Below are 20460 nucleotides of genomic sequence, written 5' to 3'. Positions count from 1 at the left end.
AGTCACTGGACAAAAGCTTGTGATGAGTAAGTGCTTGAAGACACAGCCAGAGCCCCCTGGGAGCTTCTAAAATATACAAATGCTGAGCCCCTCCTGAAATCAACGACAGCAGAATCGCTCAAGACTGGAGTGGGGGGCTTCATAAACTCTGCACACATGCCTCTCAAGTCACAGTGGGCAAGAGAAGAAAACAGGGTCAAGACAGCCTCCCAGGCATGTGGCGTGGGCAGCTAGCAGGCTGGAGCTGCCACTCCCAGGGTGGATGGGAGGGAGCAGGACTCAGGGAGAGGTTCGCGCTGTGTCTTGGATTTGTCCAGGGAGAGGCTGCGGAAGTTGTGAGTCTGCTGGCCTGGAGAGAAGCCAGGACTGGAGACGGTGTTTGTATCCACTAGCATGGACAAGACAGAAGGGAGGGAGTGGAGACAGGGAAGAGACAAGTGGTCCAAGGTGTAAGCCCTGGAGCCCCATGAGGAGGGCCCAGTAGACACACGAGCCATCAGAAAGAGCACCCTAGAATTGGCCAGGGATGACTAATGCCCCCTTTCCCCTAATCGGTGAGGACGTGCTGGAGACAGAGGAAAACTGGCATTTTTTGCCTCCTAATCACAGTAATGAGGACAGCTAGGACTTTTTCAGGCACTAGTAAAGGTGGGCTTGGGTGTCCCCAGTGGCTCAGTGGTAAAGAGTCTGCTTGCAATTCAGGAGATGCAGGAGACATGGGTTCGATCTCTGGGTCAGGAAGATCCCCTGGAGGAGGAAATGGCAATCCACTCTAATATTGTTGCCTGGAGAATCCCATGGACAGAGGAGCCTGGCGGGCTACAGTCCACAGGGTTGCAAAGAATCGGACACAACTGAAGTGACTGAGCACGCATGCATGCAAAGGTGGGCACAGGGCTACAGCGCTTCATACGGATTATCTTGTTTGATCCTCACAACAACCCTCTGAGGTCAGTACTACTGTTGCGTCAGCTGGCCAGGGTTCGTTGTAGGGAACCGATCACTCCTATTTTCCACCCATCAAAGCAGCAGGACACAAGGCGATCCTCTCCTCTCTAGAGAACTCAGAAGCAGGGGCACACCCAGGACTGGTGGTCTGGCCAGGTTTTCTGATTCCTTGTCCCTCCATCCCTAGCAGCCCTTCCAGGAAGCACTAGGTCTCCCCAAGCCCCTCTCGATCAGAGCTGGCCTAGCCCTGTCTCTTCCTGATCAGCACATTGAAGGTGCTCCCGGGGATGTTTCTGTGCTGGCATTCGAGTTCTTTCCTCTTGACTCTTTCTATCAGTCACCTTCTTTTGGGGGCATCTCTGGACAGTGGGCAGTCTTACCACATGGCAGAAACCAGGGCATAAATCCTGTTAGTTCCTGTCTCCTCCTAAGGTTATTTACTGTATGCTTGTGTGCGCAGAGGCTGATGTGGCCAGACGGGACCTTGTGGCCAGTGGCAAAGTGGCTGGACCTCTGTCTGGGGGAGGACATCGGATCAGCAGGAGGCTGGCCAAAGGGGATGTCCCCCTGGACAGCATTTCCTTCTGTTGAGTACCTGTCAGCAGGGGCGGGTTTGTGGATGTTGATTCAATTTAAGGGGCTTCTGTAAGAAAACAATACAAAATTGCCCATTCAAAATTGGGTTTGATTGTGAATAATTTTCTAGAGTGTTTAACATTTAACAACAAATTAAAATGCCAACGAATACAAAATACAACCGAGGGACTTCACCGTCAGCGTATCTCCCAGCCAAAGGAGGTCCCAGGTGAGCCACGGGACCCTGAGCTTAAGCGTCATCAGTTTACAGGTAGATCACCTCTGCTTTTAACACACTGACCTTCATCAGAGTCACTGGGAGTCTCTGATCCTTTGTCGCCAGCACCAGCTTCTGGTATTTGGCCGGATCCACCCAAACTGGAGAGGGGAGAGTGTTAGGGAGGGCCCTGCTCTCCAGTGAAGCTGGTAGATCAGAAAAACATCCAGGGTGAAAGGGAGATAATGGCGGGATTACTAACAGGACACCACGTGTTGAGTAGCTGAGACTCAAGTAGTAACATTTCAGGCACTAACTTGAGCTGGGCAAGACGTGTGACTTCGGAGATGCGGGACAGGCGTCCTAGGCGCCCACGTGTTGCTCCCCCCGGTGTCCGCGGCGAGAAGTCCAAGGCGTCACTTCTCAGAGGGCCACAGAGGATGACAGGAGCCGGACTCTCCCCTTCGTCGGGGGTGGGGGGGAACCACGGGGTGGGGGTGGGGGGAGACAAACACTCCTGAAGCCCCTCCTTCTGAGGCTCCGGGCGGCAGGCGCGCCACCTGCTGGCCCCGGGAGCGCGGGGCCCGCTCGGTCTGGCGGCGCCACCTGGTGGTCACTCGGGGAAGGACTCAGCTTGGGGTCTGGAGGTGGCAGGTGAGCGGTAAGCGGTGGCTGCTCTCCTTGGCATTCGTGCACCGAAGTTCTGCCCAGAGTTCTCCCGTCTGTGGTAGACACGGCGACGTATGGGTGGGAGGAGTCAAAGAACAATGATAATGAAAAAGACACGATCATTTTACTCGGGGAGAGGACCTAGTTGCAATCCTGTCACAGAGGAAGGGGTTACGGCGGGGGCAGTGGGAGCTTGGGGAGATCAGAAGCCAGGGGACACTGCCAAGAGGAGGGGACGTGTGGGCTGAGGCAGGAGCTTAAGTCTTCATCAGTCCTAGAAGGCAGAAGGGCATTCAGGTGAGAGAGCAGCTAGTGTATGGTTCTCAACTCTTGACCACACGCTGGGATCAACTGGGGGAACTTTTAAAAAGCCCGGGAGTCGATCAATGACCTGAATCTCAAGGGGAGGGGCGCGGGGAGACACGTGAATTCTCTGAGCCCCCAGGTGTCAGTGTTGTGAAACAGAATCAGTTCAGTTTAGTCGCTCAGTCGTGTTCGACTCTGCGACCCCAAGGACTGCAGAATGCCAGGCTTCCCTGTCCATCACTATCTCCCAGAGCTTGCTCAAACTCATGTCCATTGAGTCGGTGATGCCATCCAACCATCTCAGCCTCTGTCACCCCCTTCCCCTGCCATCAATCTTTCCCAGCATCAGGGTCTTTTTCAATGAGTCAGTTCTTTGTATCAGGTGACTAAAGTATTGGAGTTTCAGCTTCAGCATCAGTCCTTCCAATGAATATTCAGGACTGATTTCCTTTAGGATGGACTGGTTGGATCTCCTTGCAGTCCAAGGGACTCTCAAGAGTCTTCTCCAGCACCACAGTTCAAAAGCATCAGTGCTTCGGCACTCAGCTTTCTTTAGAGTCCAACTCTCACGTCCATACATGACTGGAATATCATGAAATAGAATGTCTCCTGCCATATCAATAAACAAGGATGTCACAGCTGTCATTCTAGCCCTCTAACTTCAGGTTGTGACTCTATTTTTTTCAGTTGACAGAATATAGGCAAAGTTGAGAACCACCAAGCAAAGTCTTGGAGGAAAGAATTTCTATTTTCTCAGAACCACAGAAGAACACCCACTAGCAAATGAAAGAAGCAAATCTTTAATTTGTATAAAACTTAACCCTGACAAACTCTGCATTTGAACAGGACTCTCCTTATGAAGGAAGGGACTGAGCGATTCAGTGGAAGTGGAATCTGCTAACTACTTGATAACCCTGAGCACCTAGCCCCAGGCCTCCAAACCTTGGGGACTGAGGATGTTAACCCCTGAGACACCATCCTGCTACCTCACCATCAGCCAGAGTATTGCTTACAAACTGATCACAGACCCTGCGACCCCTCTCCCTTGCCTGGTTTCTAAGTTCTTTGCTGAAATCCTTTGGGGAGCTCAGGGCTTTTTAGGGCATTACACCCATCTACTTGCATGGCCTTGCAGTAAACCTTTCCCTGGGCTTCCCTGGTGACTCAGACGGTAAGGAATTCACCTGCAATGCAGGAGACCCAGGTTCAATCCCTGAGTCAGGAAAAATCCCCTGGAGAAAGGAATGACAACCTACTCCAGTATTCTTGCCTGGAGAATCCCATGGACAGAGGACTGTGGTGGGCTACAGTCCAGGGATTGCAAAGAGTCGAGGACATGACTAAGCAACTAACACAAATCTTGTCACTCTGTGTCTGGCACAGAGGCTTGCAAGCTGTTAACTTGCATTAACAACAGTAGTAGGATAGAAAAGGAAAGATCCAGAAAGGAAGGCCTGCACCCCCCACAGGAAGCTGACTTCCTTTCACTTCAAACTGGACCCACTGGCAGTTTTCACTGGTTCTTGTGACTCTGGTTCTACCTGTGCGCTCAGGCGCTCAGTTGTGTTCAACTCTCTGTGACCCCAGGAACTGTAGCCCACCAGGCTCCTCCATCCACGGGATTTCCGAAGCGAGAATACTGGAGTGGGTAGCCATTTCTTCTTCCAGGGGATCTTCCTGACTCAGGGATTTTTTTCTATACCCTGGAGCAAAATTCACTGGTTACCCAATCACAGGTAATTTTGGGAAAGTTGATTTTCCCAAGATTCTCTCAAAGAAGCATTCAGGAAACTTTCTCTCCAATAAGACACTTCCAATAAGTGACTAGGGAAACAGTGTGGCTCATGTTATTCCATACATGAGCCAACCGGTTTTCTATACGGATTTGGTACCTCCTCTCCCAGGCTGGGGTCTCCAGGAGTGACTCAGAGACAAGGCTTTATGTGCAAGTGGGTTATCTAGGGGCGATCTCAAGAGGAGTGGAGACGTGAGACAGAGAAATGAAGGCGGGAACACCAATACGTGGGCGCACTCATGAGCAAGCGAGGCTTGATTGCCCTGGGGAACTCAGGGAGACAGTGTTGAATGTGGTCCAAAGTTATCCCATGGGAGGGGCAAGAAGCTGGGGCCATATGTCCACCCACTCCCATGCGTCATCAGTTCAGGGATGCACCCAGGAATGTTAACCCCTTGGCACTTCTAGCCCGCCCTGCACATGCCTGTGCTTTGGTGGCCAGAGAAAGTCTTCTGGCAAAGGGAGCTAGAGTACCAGGCCACATGCCACACAGACGCCCCTTTCACATGCCAGTCACTCATGAACAGCTCACATCCACCAGATAAGCACCAGCCCATAAACATCAACATGATCACATGCCATCTCACTTAGGAGATGTGATCCTGTGCCACTTGGTGAGAGCCCTAGTCTACACTGAACCTGGCAGTCAGGAAACACAGGTGACAATTTCTCTCAGTGCCATCGCTGTATGTTACAAGGGCGGGGATTGGGCTGATCTGACTCACTCATTCAAGAAAAGAGGTGGTTCAGATTCACTTCGCTTCACCAAGGGTAAACGGGGAGCGATTCAGGAAAGTTTTAATTTAGCTGAAAGTACAAATGGCAAAATCAAGGGTAATTTTTTTCCTCCTGTTACAAGAAACCCAGTGACATCAGTGGGGTGGTTTGATCCACATCAGGGGAAGCTTTTGGAAAATGGAGATGGCAATTAATTGGACTTCAGAGGATAGTGACAGTTTTTTTCTAATGTCCTGATTTCCTATCAGGACATCGACCACTTTTCTGCTGGGCCTCAAGACTGTAATCAGATATCATGTCGGAATGTGACTCCAAGGTCTCAGGCGCCACCAGTTCTAACTATAGTGCCCCCAAACACAGGACGAGACAACCAGCTTGGCCGGCAGCGGTGTCACCTGAGAATCAACGGAGTCTTCCCTCTTCAACAAGATGGGAAAACCCGAATCAATGGAGCCTTCACTTTTCGACAGGATTGGAAAACCGCCCGTTTGCAAAGAAGAGTATGAGAGTTTTATAGAGGTGAATCAGCCTGTTCTGCACCAGCTTGAAAGCAATGCACACAATCTCCATCCCAATGATGATGTAAACAGAGAAGAACAAGAAGAAGTGAGGGTGTTCCAGCATGATGTCCCCGAACCCAATGGTGGTCAGCGTGATGAAGCAGAAGTAGAAGGCGTTTTCGAAGTTCAGCTGCTTCTCCCAGATGGGAAGGACGGCAGCCGCGCAGGAAATGTAGGCGAAGACCACGAGGGCGATGACGGGGAGGGGGACGTCCAGCCTCTCCACCTGCCTTCCCACCGCATCCAGGTTGCTGATGATGGAGCTCGAGAGCCTCCCGGAGCCCAGCTCGGGACACGACGTGCTCCTCTCCAAGGCCTGAGGGGGCACCTGGAGGGTGCTGTCTTTCTCCCGTGCCAGAAGTCTCTCGAACAGCTCCATGTTGCTGCTTGGGGCCACGGGCGCAGGTTTGGGGCCCAGGAGCTCCGGGCCGTGGATGACCACGCGCGGGACGTCTTCGTCGGCTGGACGGGCGTCGGGTCGTCTTTTGCTGGAGCGTCCGGAGCACCACTTGGGAAGGGGAGGCGGCAGGAAGGGAAGTCTTCGGAATTGATTGTAGGACGTGGATAAGATGGTGGCCAGGATGTCGCCCATGTCCGTGAGGACCAGGAACATCAGCGGGATGCCAAAGAGAGCATACAGCATGCACAGGTACTTGCCAAGCCTGGTGACGGGGTAGACGTGGCTGTAACCTGAAAAAGAAGACCAAGGGTCTGCAGCTTCCCCCCTCCTCCGCAAAAAAAAAAAAACAAAACACTTTTAAAAGACCTTCTGCCATTTCCTTTCCTTGGCATGACATTTTACACCACATATTTTAAAATAGTCATCTTAAAACATTCATCAGCTTGTCTGACATTAAGTCTGCTTTGGTTGGGGCAGTAGGAGGTGAAACCCAGCTTATCTCTAGGGTAAGGGACGACTCATGTCCTTGGCAGGAGACAAGCCCACGTGCGGGAGTGAGCTGACTGCCTTGTCTTTTGCCATCTCTGAGTGTCTGAAGAGGACGAGCCCAGGGCACCTGGAGATACGGGGTGAGCGCAGGTGAGGGTTGATGACTTTGCAAGCAAACCTATCACCTCCGTCATCCTCCACGAAGGCGTCAGTTCCTAAGAAGCCACGCCCATCCTTTGTAGGATGTCTGGGCCTCTATATAAGGTTTGTTTCTATACAAGAGGCAATTACGTGCCAGTGGCATGTAAGCAGTACACACAGTACTTGGGACGGCAGAAAGGGACAGTGAATAACATACCACGGCTGCCTTCAGTGAGAGAAGGAAATGGCAACCCACTCCAGTGTTCTTGCCTGGAGAATCCCAGGGACGGCGGAGCCTGGTCGGCTGCCGTCTATGGGATCGCACAGAGTCGGACACGACTGAGGCGACTTGTCAGCGGCGGCTGCCTTCAGAGCCAGCTGTGGGTGAGTGGGTCAGACTGTTCATGAGCAACAGTGAAGAACTGAGGACCCCAGCATCTAGAGTCCTGCCAGCCTCATTTCCAGTTCCAGCTCTGCCATGTACTAGGAAGTGATGTGACCGCTCACATTTTCAGGTTTCTTATCTCTACAGTGGGGAGGACCACCCCTGCTTTGCATACTGACCAACTGGAGGGATTACAAGAGACCAGTGCCTCACAGAGTGGGTGTGTCATTCCCAGGCGGTTGATGTCCTCATTCTAACAATAACAGCTGGCTTTTTGAGCACTTCCTGGGGGCCAGGTATTAACCAGCCTTCACTGATAGCTATGGTGATCACCTTCACAGAAGGGAAACTGAGGCTCAGAGAAGTGAAGCGGCTTAGCCAAGAGCATACGTGTGATGAACTGTGAGGCTGGGGGTCAAAGCGTTGACACCTGGCCTACAGGAGGTACTCAGTAAATGCCACTCCAGGATGGATGCCTGCAAATCCCATCTGGCTCCCAAGCCAGCTCCCTCCGCTGGGTCAGGAGCAACAAGGGGGCTGGACAGGCCAACCATCGAGGACAGGTGAGCCAAGCAAAGAGAGGGCTAGGTTGAAGGCTTCCTTCTCTTCACGAGCTGCCTTCTTCCATCACCCCAGCCTCTTCTCTTGTTGACAGAGGCCCAGGAGCAGAGGGATGTCAAATCCCACAGCGCAAGTTGCTGGATCTTCTGGAGTGGGCAAGCTCAGTGCCTTCCACAAAGAGGGAGAAGCTTCTGTATTTAATGCCTATGTTTAATTTTTGATGGCCTAAAGGATGATTGATACAGAAAGCCCCAGCCCAATTATGTAAATTAATTGGAAGGCAATTGACAAGCTGGCGAAGCCCCAGCCTTCTCCAGGGCCACCACTTCCTGTGCACTCTGGCCTCAGCGTCTGCCCTCCAGGCACACACAGGTGGTCAGGCTGCCCATCTTCTTTGGGGTCATGGGGGAGGCCCTCAGCTGGTCTCGTCAGTGTGCATCCTTCCCAGGGCACCCCATGCCACCCTGCTGCTTCCACGAGGTACCATCTGATGGCAGAAGCAGGGAACTCTACATTAGTATTGATATGGGATCCAACCTCGGTGAGCTTCTGGTTGAGTGGAGGAGGCAGATATGAATCGAATAACCACACCAGTGAGTATGCTTCCCTGGTGGCTCAGAAGGTAAAGAATCTGCCTGCAGTGTAGGAGACCTGGGCTCAATCCCTGGGTTAGGAAGATCCCCTGGAGGAGGGCATGGCAATCCACTCCAGTATTCTTGCCTGGAGAATCCCCATGGACAGAAGAGCTTGGTGGGCTACAGTCCATGGGGTTGCAAAGAGTCAGATGCGACTGAGCGACTAAGAACAGCAAGTATGCAATTGCGCATGGAGATCAGTAACAAGTCATAAAAGGGAAGCCATGGCCACCTGATGCAAAGAGCCGACTCACTGGGAAAGACCCTGATAGGAGGAGAGATTGAGGGCAAAAGGAGAATGGGGGGCAGAGGATGAGATGGTTAGATAGCATCATCAACTCAATGGACCCGAACGTGAGCAAATTCCAGGAGACAATGAAGGACAGGGAGGCCTGGAGTACTGCAGTCCATGGGGTCGCAGAGTCAGACACAACTTAGGGAGTGAAAGTCACTCAGTCGTGTCCGACTCTTTGGGACCCCATGAACTATACAGTTCAGTTCAGTTCAGTTCAGTCCATGGAATTCTCTATGGAACTATACAGTCCATGGAATTCTCCAGGCCAGAATACTCAAGTGGGTAACTTTTCCCTTCTCCAGGGGATCTGCCCAACCCAAGGATTGAACGCAGGTTTCCTGCATTGCAGGTGGATTCTTTAGCAGCTGAGCCACAAGGGAAGCCCAAGAAAACTGGAATGGGTAGCCTATCCTTTCTCCAGCGGATCTTCCCAACCCAGGAATCAAACCGGGCTCTCCTGCATTGCAGGCGGATTCTTTACCAACTGAGCTCTCAGGGAAGCCTAAGCGAGTGAACAACAACAAATTAGGCTGGAACAAACACATCCAAGGTGTATTCACATTTATTGAGGTCCTACTTTGTGCCTCTTTTGTGGGCAGTATTGAGGGTGCAGTGAGGAACGGGCAGAGGTCATGCCCTCCGGGAGCTCCTAGTTGAGAGGGAAGCAAAGCCATGACCTCAGCTCCCTCAGTGTCCAGCAGGACCTACAGCACCAGGGTCGGGAGTGAGCTCTCCCTGGCTAAACCTCCCATCAGACACCAGGATTGCTCAGTGGGGCGGGCCGTGCTGAGGGAGCCCAGGGGTTCCGGCCTCTGTTCCCTACAGGGCTCAGCAGCTCAGCCCTCCCCGAGGAGAGGAGGTGGCAGAAGGGACCTCAGGACAGCGTCTCGTCCATACTTCGGTGACAGTGACCACCTAGGAGCACCGAGGAGGTGGGGGTGCAGTGGCATCTCAGGGGGAGGGGTGGGGAACAGAGGGGGCCCTGGATAGGAGGACCAACTGCCCCACATGCCCAGGACTCAGGGTCTCCTGGTAAAACCCTTAAGTGCTAAAGCCAGGGCAGCCTCAGGCACGCCAGGGAGCTGCTCTCTGGAGCCAGGGTGAGTGTGGAGGGGGCAGAGAGACTCTCCAGGGCAAGGAAGAGGAGAAAGGAGAGCGTCCGGAGCCCCTCGTGGGGACAGGAGTTCAGAGAGGCCGTGGGGTCTTGGAGGGGTCCAGGCCCAGGTGTCAGCAAAGATTCCCATGCCCGAGCTTGTCACAGGCCCCACAGGGCTGGCAGTCCTTAAAAGATGTCAGCAACGGGGCCTGTAAGCAGGGAGTCATCCCGTTTTCCAGATATTGCATGAGTCCCCAGCTTTTGTGTACCCGTAGGAAAATCAGGAAAAGCTCCCAGTGGAAGCCCCCCCAGCCTCCAGGATGGGATCCTAAGGTGAGCTCTATGTAAAGAAAAGAATATCACATTTCTTACTGGATTTATGGAGTAAAGTGTCTTTTAGAGTCAAAATTCCCTGCATAGCAGAACCCCTAACGCTGGCAACCACCCCTATTACTGCACGTCAATGGGCAAGGAAGAGGAAAGTCAGGTGACTCATCTGGGGCCCCCAGCCCACAGCCAACAAGAGTGGGCACCCCTCGCCCGAAGACCTCCCCCCACCCACCCCCCACATGCTGTCCTTGGCAAAGGTGGGTTCCGCGGATCATGAACAGTCATTGAGCCACCTCTGAGTGGAATATGATCACAGTACAGAGGACGGACCACACGGCAGAGAGGCAAGTTTCAGAGCCCAGGCCCCTCTGAAGGAAATGGATTGCCTCCCCAATTACTGAATGCTGGAACACATAATGGAAAAATCATATCATTTCTTATAATGCAGGCGTATATTCTAATTCCATCAGCTCACCTCAGTCTATGAGGATTTAACAGCCCGTGCACTCTCAAATCCCAGGGGGCTGATCCAGCTGGAAATGTCTGGGGATTGATCAGCCTCGTACCTGCCCAGAGTCCCTTCCTCAGCATCAAGGTCAGGTGTGTTTCCGGTGACCCAGAGATGCAGGGCAGCAAGCAGCATTACCAGCAGGGCCATTATTTATTATGGACAGTGCAGAAACTGCCCCAGCATACCCTTCCGGTAGCAATTACTGGATGGCCTGATGTCCTAATGGACTTGGACATGAGTGGGAGCATCGTTTTCTTGGGATATAAACCAAGCTAATGTATTTCCATTAGATCAGTGGTTCATCGCCTGGACTACCATTAGAATCACCTGGAGGGCTCTGAAAAACACTGATGCCAGGGCCTGTCCAGAGTAAGTCTGACTTGATTGGTGTGGGGTACAGGCATAGCGGTGGGGGACAGGGAGCCTGTAAATGATAGCCCGGTGATTCTGATATGCAGCCTGGCCTGAGAACACTTGTCCCAGGAGAGTGTTTCTCAAATGTCTTGTGCATCAAAATCACACATAGAGCCGGTTACAACACAGTTCACTGGCCCCACATCCGTAGCTTCTGACTCTGTAGGTCTAGGATGGGGCCTGATAATTAGTTTGTGTTTCTAACAGGTTCTTTGGTAATAGTCATCCCACTGGTCCAGGGACCACAATTTGATAACATCACATCAGTGGTTCTCAACAGGGAGCAGTTTTGCTCCCTGAGGGATATCTGGCAATGTCTGGAGACATTCTGGGCTGTCACAGCTGGTGGAGACAGCAGGGAAAAAGTTGGGTTTCCATAGTGGGGAGAGTCCAGGGATACTTCTAAACATCCCACGATGAGTGCACAGAACAGCCCCCACCATAAAGAATCCTTTACGACATTGGCCATGCCAAAGTCCAAGGCCACTCCCAAAAGGGACAGTCACAGTGCCTACCTTGTAGAGCTGCTGTGAGAATTAAATAAAATCGTGCATATAAAACATGTGGACACCGTGCCTGACGCTGGTACATGCTCAGTAGCACAGCCATTAAGCTGCTGTTACTCCTTTAGCGACTAAACAACAACTACCCCACTTTCTGCCCCTTACCTGTCCCTGCCTGTATCAGCATTCAGGTGAATGAGAGCTGTTCTGAAAGAAGCCACATGGGGGCGCCCTTTGACACAAGCACATGCCCATTTACACAAACTCGTTACATTAGACACTGGCTGTCCATCCAGCAGCCATTCCCCTCTGTTTCCCTGGAATGCCGCTGATCCCTCATCTGATTCAGCGATAGATCCAGTTAGTCTAAATCATCCCGGTAATCCAACCCCCTTTGCCAGGGGCCGGCATGGGGTGGGAGGCTTCTCGTAAGAAGTTTCCTTGCTGATTACGACAGCTGGCCCTTCCTCTGCCTATGAGATGTGACTTCACCCAGGGTGGGAGTGGACCTTGGTGGTCATCTTATGACTCGCTGAGCCGGATGGAGAGAACCTGATGGTCAGTGTCACAAGTGAGCTGCCCAGCAAGTGGCCTGAGAGCAGTCCCCCACTGGCCTTCTTACTTGCAAGGTGACACATTTTCCTTGCAGTTTAAGCCAGTTGGGTTGGGTTTTCTGTTAGTGGCAGCTGGCTTATATAGGTGTTTGTCACTGATCCTCACGCAGAGGCAGGTCTATGAGGAGTTAGAGATTAGGGAACAAGGCTCAGACCGGCTACATTGCTCACCAAGTTTACCGCCCACCCCACCCCGGCCCCCACTCCCCGGATTGGTACTCTCTTGAATTGATGTCCTCCTGAATGAGGATGGAGCCCCAGTCCTTTGTGCTGACCAAACGGGGCAGGGGCTGAACAATGGATCATATGCCTGGGGACGCTGAGCCAGGATCTCCTGCCTCGTGGCTGAGGGCTGCTCCATTGCCTCCACTATGGTGACCCCCGCCCCCAGCAGGGGAGGCTCCTACCAACCCTGGTTTGGCTGCTCTCACCCGGCCCTTCCTGCTGCTGCACCGCAGAGGGAAGCTTCTTGTCATTCAGCCGCTCAGTCGTGTCCGACTCTGTGACCCCATGGACTGCATCACACCAGGCTTCCCTGTCCCCCAGAGTTTGCTCAAACTCACATCTATCGAGTCAGTGAAGCCATCCAACCATCTCATCCACTGTCATCCCCTTCTCCTCCTGCCCTCAATCTTTCCCAGTATCAGGGTCTTTACCAATGAGTTGGTTCTTTGCATCAGGTAGCCAATGCATGGGCCCAGATGCTAGGAGGCCCTCCGACACTGGCCTAGGGATACGGTGCTCGAATGCAGGACCAGCCCTGTCCCTCACAGCCCGCCAGCCTCGGGGACCTCTTCCTCAGAGTTCTGCTCTGCTGTCTGGCTGGAAAGCTCTCTCAGCCTTCTTTGCCCGGTTAATCTCCACCGATCCTTCAGCTCCAATGTCACTTTCACGGACAAGCCTCTCCCTGCTCCCCATCCATCAGGACCACTCCACATCCTGTTTCACCCACTTTCACAAGCTTCTCCTCTGAGCTCATCTGCATGCTCAGCTGTTCACTCTTCCTCCCTCCGTTAGACTCTGAGCCCCACTGGGGTGGAAGATATCCACCTGGTTCAGTCCCGTGCTGGGCAAAGAGAAAGTCAGGTCCAGACATAAGAAGTGGGGTCTCAGGTTAAGACCCAGACAGCCTGAACCCAGACACACATGAGCTATGTCACCTTGCAAACAAGGTGGACCTGCCCTGCCGCACTTTCCCATCCAGAGAGTGCAACTCACACCAGCAGCTACCTCAGGGCTGCTGCAAGGGCTCAACAGGCTAATCGTGCAAAGAACTTGGAATGGAGCCTGGTCAGTCGTAAACACACGTGTGTTAGCGCAGCGGCTGCTGTTGCAGTCATAGGTGTTCAGTAGGTGTCAATTAAGGAAAGAAGGAAAGAGGGGGAGAGGGAGGCAGCAAAGGCTATCTCCACGGCCCAGCTCCAGTGTCTTCTGTCACCCAGGAAAATGAAAAGTGAAAATGTTACCCGCTCAGTTGTGTCAGACTCGTTGCGACCTCATGGACTATAGCCTGCCAGGCTCCTCTGTCCGTGGAGTTCTCCAGGCAAGAATCCTGGAGTGGATTGCCATTCCCTGAGCCCACCCTTTGTGCAGCCATCGAGAGGAGAGTCTGTGGCTTTGAGGGTCAACAAGTCCATCTTTAAACATGTAAGTGGCCACTGTGGGGTGGGGGCAGGTCTGTCCCCACACCCTCTCTTCTGCTGGGGCTCAGGGAGGGACATCCCCGGGACAAGGACTCACACGGAAGTCTCTCTCTTGCTTCAAGGCTGGAGACACATATAAAGCTAGTGCAAGGAGCAGGGTGGAGGCCAGCTCCTTCCTCTCTGCAAGCCCCTTCCTTCCAGGCACTGTCATCCACTCCAGTTGGATACAGGAATCTGAGGGGTCCCTGCTTCCCAGGCACAGCCAGGCCCTCCCAGGGGCTCCCTGAGCAGCGGGAGGCAGAGTCCCCACAGCACTCCTGCTGCTGCTGCTAAGTCGCTCCAGTCGTGTCCGACTCTGTGCGACCCCATGGACTGCAGCCTACCAGGTTCGTCCATCCATGGGATTTTCCAGGCAAGAGTACTGGAGTGGGTTGCCATTGCCTTCTCCGACAGCACTCCAACAGACCTGCAAACCAGCAGCCTCCTTCGGGGAAGGAGCACTGGACTTGGAGTCTCAGTGGTTATCATGGGCACCAGCTCCACTCTCTGTGTAACCTTGGCCCCTGACATCCGCCCTTTGGGATCGGGCTCCCTGACCTGATTCCCTGTGGGTCTTAAAGGAGGTGGCTTAGCACAGCCCCTGCAGGCAGCTGTCAGCTCTCGTTAGCCCTGCAGCTCCCCGCCACCCCACCCCGTCTCATGGCTAGTGCTCAGGTCCTGCTCTAGCACACCCTCCTCCCTCTCCACGACGAGCCCTCCTCAAGCGCCTTCTTCCATTCCTTCAGAGTCAGCTGCCATCAATGTGCTGGTGACTCTGAAACCCCAAGGCTGGAGTGGCTCTGCTCTCGTGTTACCCTGAGCACATCACACTGACCACATTTGGTTGCCCCTGAGTCCAGGAACCTGGACAGGCAGGTACATGGCAGGTTATGTTTTGCACAAGAGCATTCACCCAGAGACAAAGAAGAAGCTGAAATGCAGCCTGCACCTTGCTTACTGGGACCTCCACATGGGATTGCCCCCACCAGAAGGAAAGGTTGTAGTGCTTGTTTAATTGCTAAGTCATGTCAGACTCTTGTGACCCCCTGGACTGTAGCCCACAAGGCTCCTCTGTCCATGGGATTCTCCAGGCAAGAACACTAGAGTGGGTTGCCATTCCCTTCTCCAGGGGATCTTCCTGATCCAGGGATTGAACCTGGGTCTCCAGAATTATAGGCAGATTCTTTACCATCTGAGTCACCAGAGAAACCCGAACTGGAAGGGTATGCTTTCCTGATTCACCCAAAACAGCCAGTGGCAGCCCCACTCATGCCATCTTTCTGAGCACAGGGTAGGCACACCACACCCATTTCTTGCACAAAATGAAGTAAACATTTTAGCATCCCTGCCAAGGGTTTCCCTGCAGGCCCGCCCTTGCCCTTGGACTTACCCACTGTGCTGATGACCGCGCAGCAGAAAAAGAGTGAGCTGAGAAAGGACCAGTCTGCAGAACTTCTAAACCACTGGGGCTTCACCTTCTGCAGCAGCGTCTCAAGGCCCCGCTTCCGGCCTTCCTCAACTCGAGAGAGACAGGGCCGCAGTGAGAGAAGGTCCCGCCCTCGAAAACGGGTCCCGCCCAGTAAAGGGGTGCCTTCCCCCGGGACCACGCCCCCTGGTTTGTAGCCCTCAACAACGCGAGACCGGGGCTCTCGGAGCCCTTTGCTCCACGTCTCTGCAGTTTAGGTCCTGCTCCGGCAGCTGTGGAGATCAGGATCCCACATAAACCTGAGTGAGGAGCATCCGAGAGAGATGCCCACCAGCCTGAGGTCAGTCATGGAAGCGCCCTGGGGGCTTTCTGAACGTTCTGAGCCTTGCAAAGGGGCTTACTAACTTCTGCTCTGTCTCTTTCACCGGGGTCTTAAGAACTGAAAGGAAAAGCCTTTCATGAAATGAGAGGAATTGCATGATTGCAAACCAGCCCCACTCCCGGAGACCATTAAGCCTGATCAAGCATGGGGATCAGGCTGGCATCAGCTGCCTGAGAATGTCTGGGAAGCCTGGGTGGAGGCCAGCTTGGGGGCCCTGGTTTCTCAAGGAGGTTCCCAAATGGTTCCCTTGGCCCAGCACTCAGGGGGTTTGGGGATCCCAGAAACTGCCTGCCAGCTGGCACTGTTATAAGAAGAGATCACACAGCCAGGCACACAGCAGAAAACCCTTATTTTTGTGAAATATTCCCTAATTTTTTTTAATTTTATTTTTAAATTTAATAAATGGTGCAAAGCACAATGCCAAAAACATTAACAGTTAAAATTTTATGAAAGAAAATCCATCCTTCTTTGAATGGGCACTGAACTGGGAGTCCAGGCACCTGCAGTCTAGACCCAGCTCTGCCCTTGACTAGTTCCCGTAGCTGTGGACATGAGGCTTCTTTCTGAGCCTCAGTTTCCCCATCGGGGAGGAAGCGTGACAAGGTGAAAAGTTCAGGCTGAGGAATCTACATGCCTCAGATTGAATCCCTGGCTCCTTTTACTCATGGGTAACCTTGGGCAAGTTGTTTAACTCCCATTGCCTCAGTTTCCTGATCTGTAAAACAGAGACAATTCATACCTCATAGGGCTGGTGGGAGGATTAAGTGAGATAGAGCATGAAAAACACTTGGCACAGGGGCTGCACGAATCCAGCACTTACCAATCATTTTCTCCAGTGAAAATCAGGGGATGGGCCAGCTCTGTTCCCCATAGCATTCTGTGCATCAGAATCACTCAGGAAATTTTTCAAAAATAAGATTCCCGGCCCAGCCCTGGCGATCCTGCTTCAAAGGGTTTGCGGAAGAGCCTGGGAATGTGTATTTGAGACAAGCCCTGTTGATGGTTCTGATGCGTGGCCAGGTTTGGAAAGCCCTGAACTTGTTGATAGTTTGGATCCAGTGATGGCACAGTGTCTGATGGCATCTCATGGGTCACCTGAATGGCCCAGATGCAGAGAGAAGGACCCTCCACCGAGGAAGGACTCTGCCACCTGTGAGGAGCCTCTGGTCTGCCCCCACTGAAGGGACCTCCCTCAGGCCAGAGGAGTCATTAACAGCCTGGCTGAGGACCTGTCGTTCCGTGGACCCTGTTATTCCTCTGAACTTTAGAGCCTGTGTTCCCTTTGTCTTGTCTTCACTCTCTATTATTTTATCTTGTTCTGTTGAATCCATCTTTGCATGTTTTAGGGGACAGAACAGAATAGAAATAACGGACAAATACCAATGAAAAGCGATAAGGATAGACATACAGTGCCCTGTGCCTTCCAAGAGGCTTCATATCTATTATCTCATCTGCTTCCCACAGGGTCCCTGGGGTTGGCAGACCTGAGATCGTGGGCCTTCTTCTCCCTGGCAGACTGAGACCCGGAGAGGGTAATTACTGTGCCACAGATCACACAGCAAGCTGGGAGAGCACCTGGCCTGGAACCAGGACCCAAGTCCTTCTCAGGACCCTTCTTATCTCCCCTGAGTCGGACCACAAAAAAAAAAAAAAGCCTTTGGAAACAAAAAGTAGAAGACACAGGGGCAGGCTGGGGCCTATCCAATTTGGATGGTTCCTTGAATTCTAGTCCCTGTAAACTGAATCAGGGTGGGGCAGGCAGTTCTGAGGACCAGCGTAGGAATCCCCGGCTCCAGATCTGGCCAGCCATCCATGCCACCCCACCCCATCAAATCTCCAGCAATAGGTCCTCCATGGAGCATGCCAGTCTGGGTGGGGCTGGAGCTGAGGCAAAGGGGTGGGAACACCTACTGATGCTCAGTGCTTTTTCTACATTCTTTATAACAACCCCGAGAGGCCATCCACTCTTCTCTCCCATTTTACAGAAGGGAAAACCGAGACTCTGAGACAAGTCACTTGCCTAAGTTTGCCCAGGGACGGGGAAGAGGCAGGCAGAGGGCTCCCAGATCAAGCCTCCTCCAAACCCGCTGTTCTCTGGGGGCTGCTTCCACCAACAGAGAAAAGACCTGCCCACCAGGTGAGCCACCTACCTGTGCTGTTACATTTCAGGATGCCACAGAGCTTCTCCAAGAACTCCTCAAACTCCGGGTCCTCTGCCCTCAGGTCCTGGCTGCCCTCGATGGCTGAGAAGACCGCAGCACCCACCAGTGCGTAGGTCACCAGGGAGCAGAGGAAACAGAGACGGGGGAAGAGCTTCTCCAGGGCCTCCCAGTAGCACCTCTTCGCCTGGGGAAGCCCCGCAGCCTCCATCCTCCCCGCAGTGGGCAGGACAGGAAATGCTGGAGAGGCCGAGTCCAGAGGCCGGGAGGAGGTGCGGGGGGGCGGGGCGGGTGGAGGAAAGTGCCCTGAGAATGGCCCGGCTCCAGCGTTAAGTGGTTGGTGCCAGGGTTTCCCCCCAGGACTCGGGAAGCAGCCAGCACTCACAGCATTCAGTTCCTACGAGTTTCTCGGATAGCGCACCCCCGTCCCCGGCCCACCCCTACCCAGTGCCCGAGATTGATCCACCGGGCCAGTGCGCACCCAGCAGCCTGGCCAGTCCTGGAGCTGCCCTTCAGGGGCTTTGGAGAGACTGCCTGGTGTTTGCTTTGTGCTTTGGCCTTTTCCATTCCAAAGCTGCACTTTTGACTTCCAGGTACTGAATGTGACTTTTGCTTTTTAGCCAAGTGGTGGTCCTTCCTGGGTATGTGTGGTACCCTGACTCTTGGACAGGTCGAAATAATCGTAATTAGTGCGGCCAGAGCTCCACGGTTTACAAAGGGCCTTCATCCTGCGTGGATCTAATTGTTGATCCCAATTCTTCATTCTTCAGTAGCTTACCTCTAGCCTTGCCTTGGCCTCAGGTGGGCGGAGCATATTTCCCGGCTTCTTAGGGTTGGACTAAGCCACGTGACTTGCTCCAGCCAATCAAACATTAGCAGGTATGATGTAAGCAAGCACCTGAACCGTGACTGTGAAGTGCAACTTGCTGCCCTGTGCCCTGTCTCTGCTAGGAGGGTAAAAACGTACCCCAGATGGCAGGCGTGGAGATGCGTGTGCCTTTAGATCCCCCTTCACGAAAGGATTCTCTGTGCAGCTCCAAGGAGCATGGTTCCTGACAGCCTCCAGCAGTTCATTCCTTCGGGGTTTGCCTCGGCTTTCAGGCCGTGTTCTCTGGGAACCCCCTGTCCAGTGACTGAGCAAGGTCAGGGGAACACGAGCTTAACCGTTTCTGTCACCTGCCGAACTCCTCCGACCTGAAATCTTTGCTCCCCGTTGGTCTACTCCCAGAGATTTTGTCAGGTCTGCATCGTGATCTCAAGGCTCCCCTTGTCCCATTCTGCTTCCTCCCTTCTCCCTTACTTCCTAATAAACAGAGTTTTTGCATGTTGTGTTGTTGTGTTGTTGTCCAGTTGCTAAGTCATGTCTGACTCTTTGCAACTCCATGGATGGCAGCACGCCAGGCTTCCCTGTCCTTCACTATCTCCTGGAGTTTGCTCAAACTCATGTCCATTGAGTCAGTAATGCCATCCAACCATCGCATCCTCTGTTGTCCCCTTCTCCTCCTGCCCTCAATCTTTCCCAGCATCAGGGTCTTTTCTAATGAGTCAGCTTGTAGCATCTGGTGGCTTCATTATTGGAGCTTCAGCATCAGTCCTTCTAATGAATATGCAGGGTCGATCTTCCTCCCTTCTCCTTTACTTGCTAATAAATAGAGCTTGTGCATGCTTTATTCTATCTGTGTCTGCTTCACAAGGGATCCAGTCTGCAGTAGCAGGCACCAGGGGTGATCTGAGAGAGCAGGATGGCTCAATACCCATTGGTAAGGAGATGGTGTGCAGATCTTTGCTCAACATCGCCGTGCAATTGTTCAGCTTTTGTCAGTGGTGAGCTGTACAAGTGCAACAACCCAGGCATTTTAAAACATAGGGGAGGGATGATAAATATAAGGATAAGTATAGGTTGGGCTTCCCTGGTGGCTCAGACAGTAAAAAATCTGCCTGCAAGTTCGATCTCTGGGTCAGAAAGATACTCTGGAGAAGGGAATGGCAACCCACTCCAGTATTCTTGCCTGGAGAATTCCATGGACAGAGGAGCCAGGTGGGCTACAGTCCATAGGGTCATAAAGAATTGGACATGACTGAGCAACTAAGGCTACTGCTAAATTTAGATAGTTATTAGGAAGTTCCATTGATCCCCCGAAGGCAAACCTAGAAAGGGAGGTTAGTAGGACAAAGCACAGCTTCCACTGTGGTTGGACTCAGGACAGCAACTGATACTCATAGCCTCCTTATTTCACTATTCATTCTAAATTCTCCTTGCCCTCTGCCACCTCTTTTGCTGCTTTCAGAGGATTTCCCAATGGCATGACCCAAATCCTCGTTCCTGAAAGGTCTGAGCCTTTCCAGGTCAGACTTGCTTGTGTTTGCCCATTCACAGACACAGACAAGAAGCGGGTCCCCTGGTTACTACGCATATGCTCCCTGCCCCTGCGGCGTGAACACCTTCATATCAGGCATAATGATTCCTCCTACCTTGTTCTTCTTTTTCTAGATTGTTTTAGCTATTTTAAGGCCTTTCTACTTCAAAGGCGTACTGTATCGCACAGGGAGCTATACTCAATATCTTGTAATAACCTACAAGGGAAAAGAATCTGAAACAAAATATATATATATATCTCTGAATCATTT

General features: G+C 52.7%; 1 protein-coding gene across 1 annotated transcript; it reads right to left on the bottom strand.

Moving 5' to 3' along the window:
* Positions 1-5529: 5529 nt before the first annotated feature.
* KCNK18 (potassium two pore domain channel subfamily K member 18) lies at positions 5530-18043 on the bottom strand. Its single transcript, XM_055424347.2, has 3 exons — positions 17824-18043; positions 15256-15384; positions 5530-6499 (listed from the first exon to the last, which is right to left on the bottom strand). Exons 1-3 carry the CDS (start codon positions 18041-18043, stop codon positions 5706-5708), a joined length of 1143 nt encoding a protein of 380 aa, XP_055280322.2. The 3' UTR covers positions 5530-5705.
* Between the last annotated feature and the right edge of the window lie 2417 nt (positions 18044-20460).

Source organism: Moschus berezovskii, chromosome 12 (genome assembly GCF_049115385.1).
Source record: "Moschus berezovskii isolate FMDL1 chromosome 12, NW_MosBer_1.0, whole genome shotgun sequence".
Taxonomy (NCBI): Eukaryota; Metazoa; Chordata; class Mammalia; order Artiodactyla; family Moschidae; genus Moschus; species Moschus berezovskii.
The sequence above is the reverse complement of the archived record's forward strand: the minus strand, read 5'-3'. Positions and strand labels throughout refer to the sequence as shown.

Coding starts and splice junctions, on each gene's coding strand:
- KCNK18 (XM_055424347.2), bottom strand. CDS start 18,043: ATGGAGGCTGCGGGGCTTCCCCAGGCGAAGAGGTGCTACTGGGAGGCC. Junction 15,385..17,823: donor CCTGAAATGTAACAGCACAG/GTAGGTGGCTCA, acceptor GTCTCTCTCGAG/TTGAGGAAGGCCGGAAGCGG. Junction 6,500..15,255: donor CGCGGTCATCAGCACAGTGG/GTAAGTCCAAGG, acceptor CTTCTTTTTCAG/GTTACAGCCACGTCTACCCC.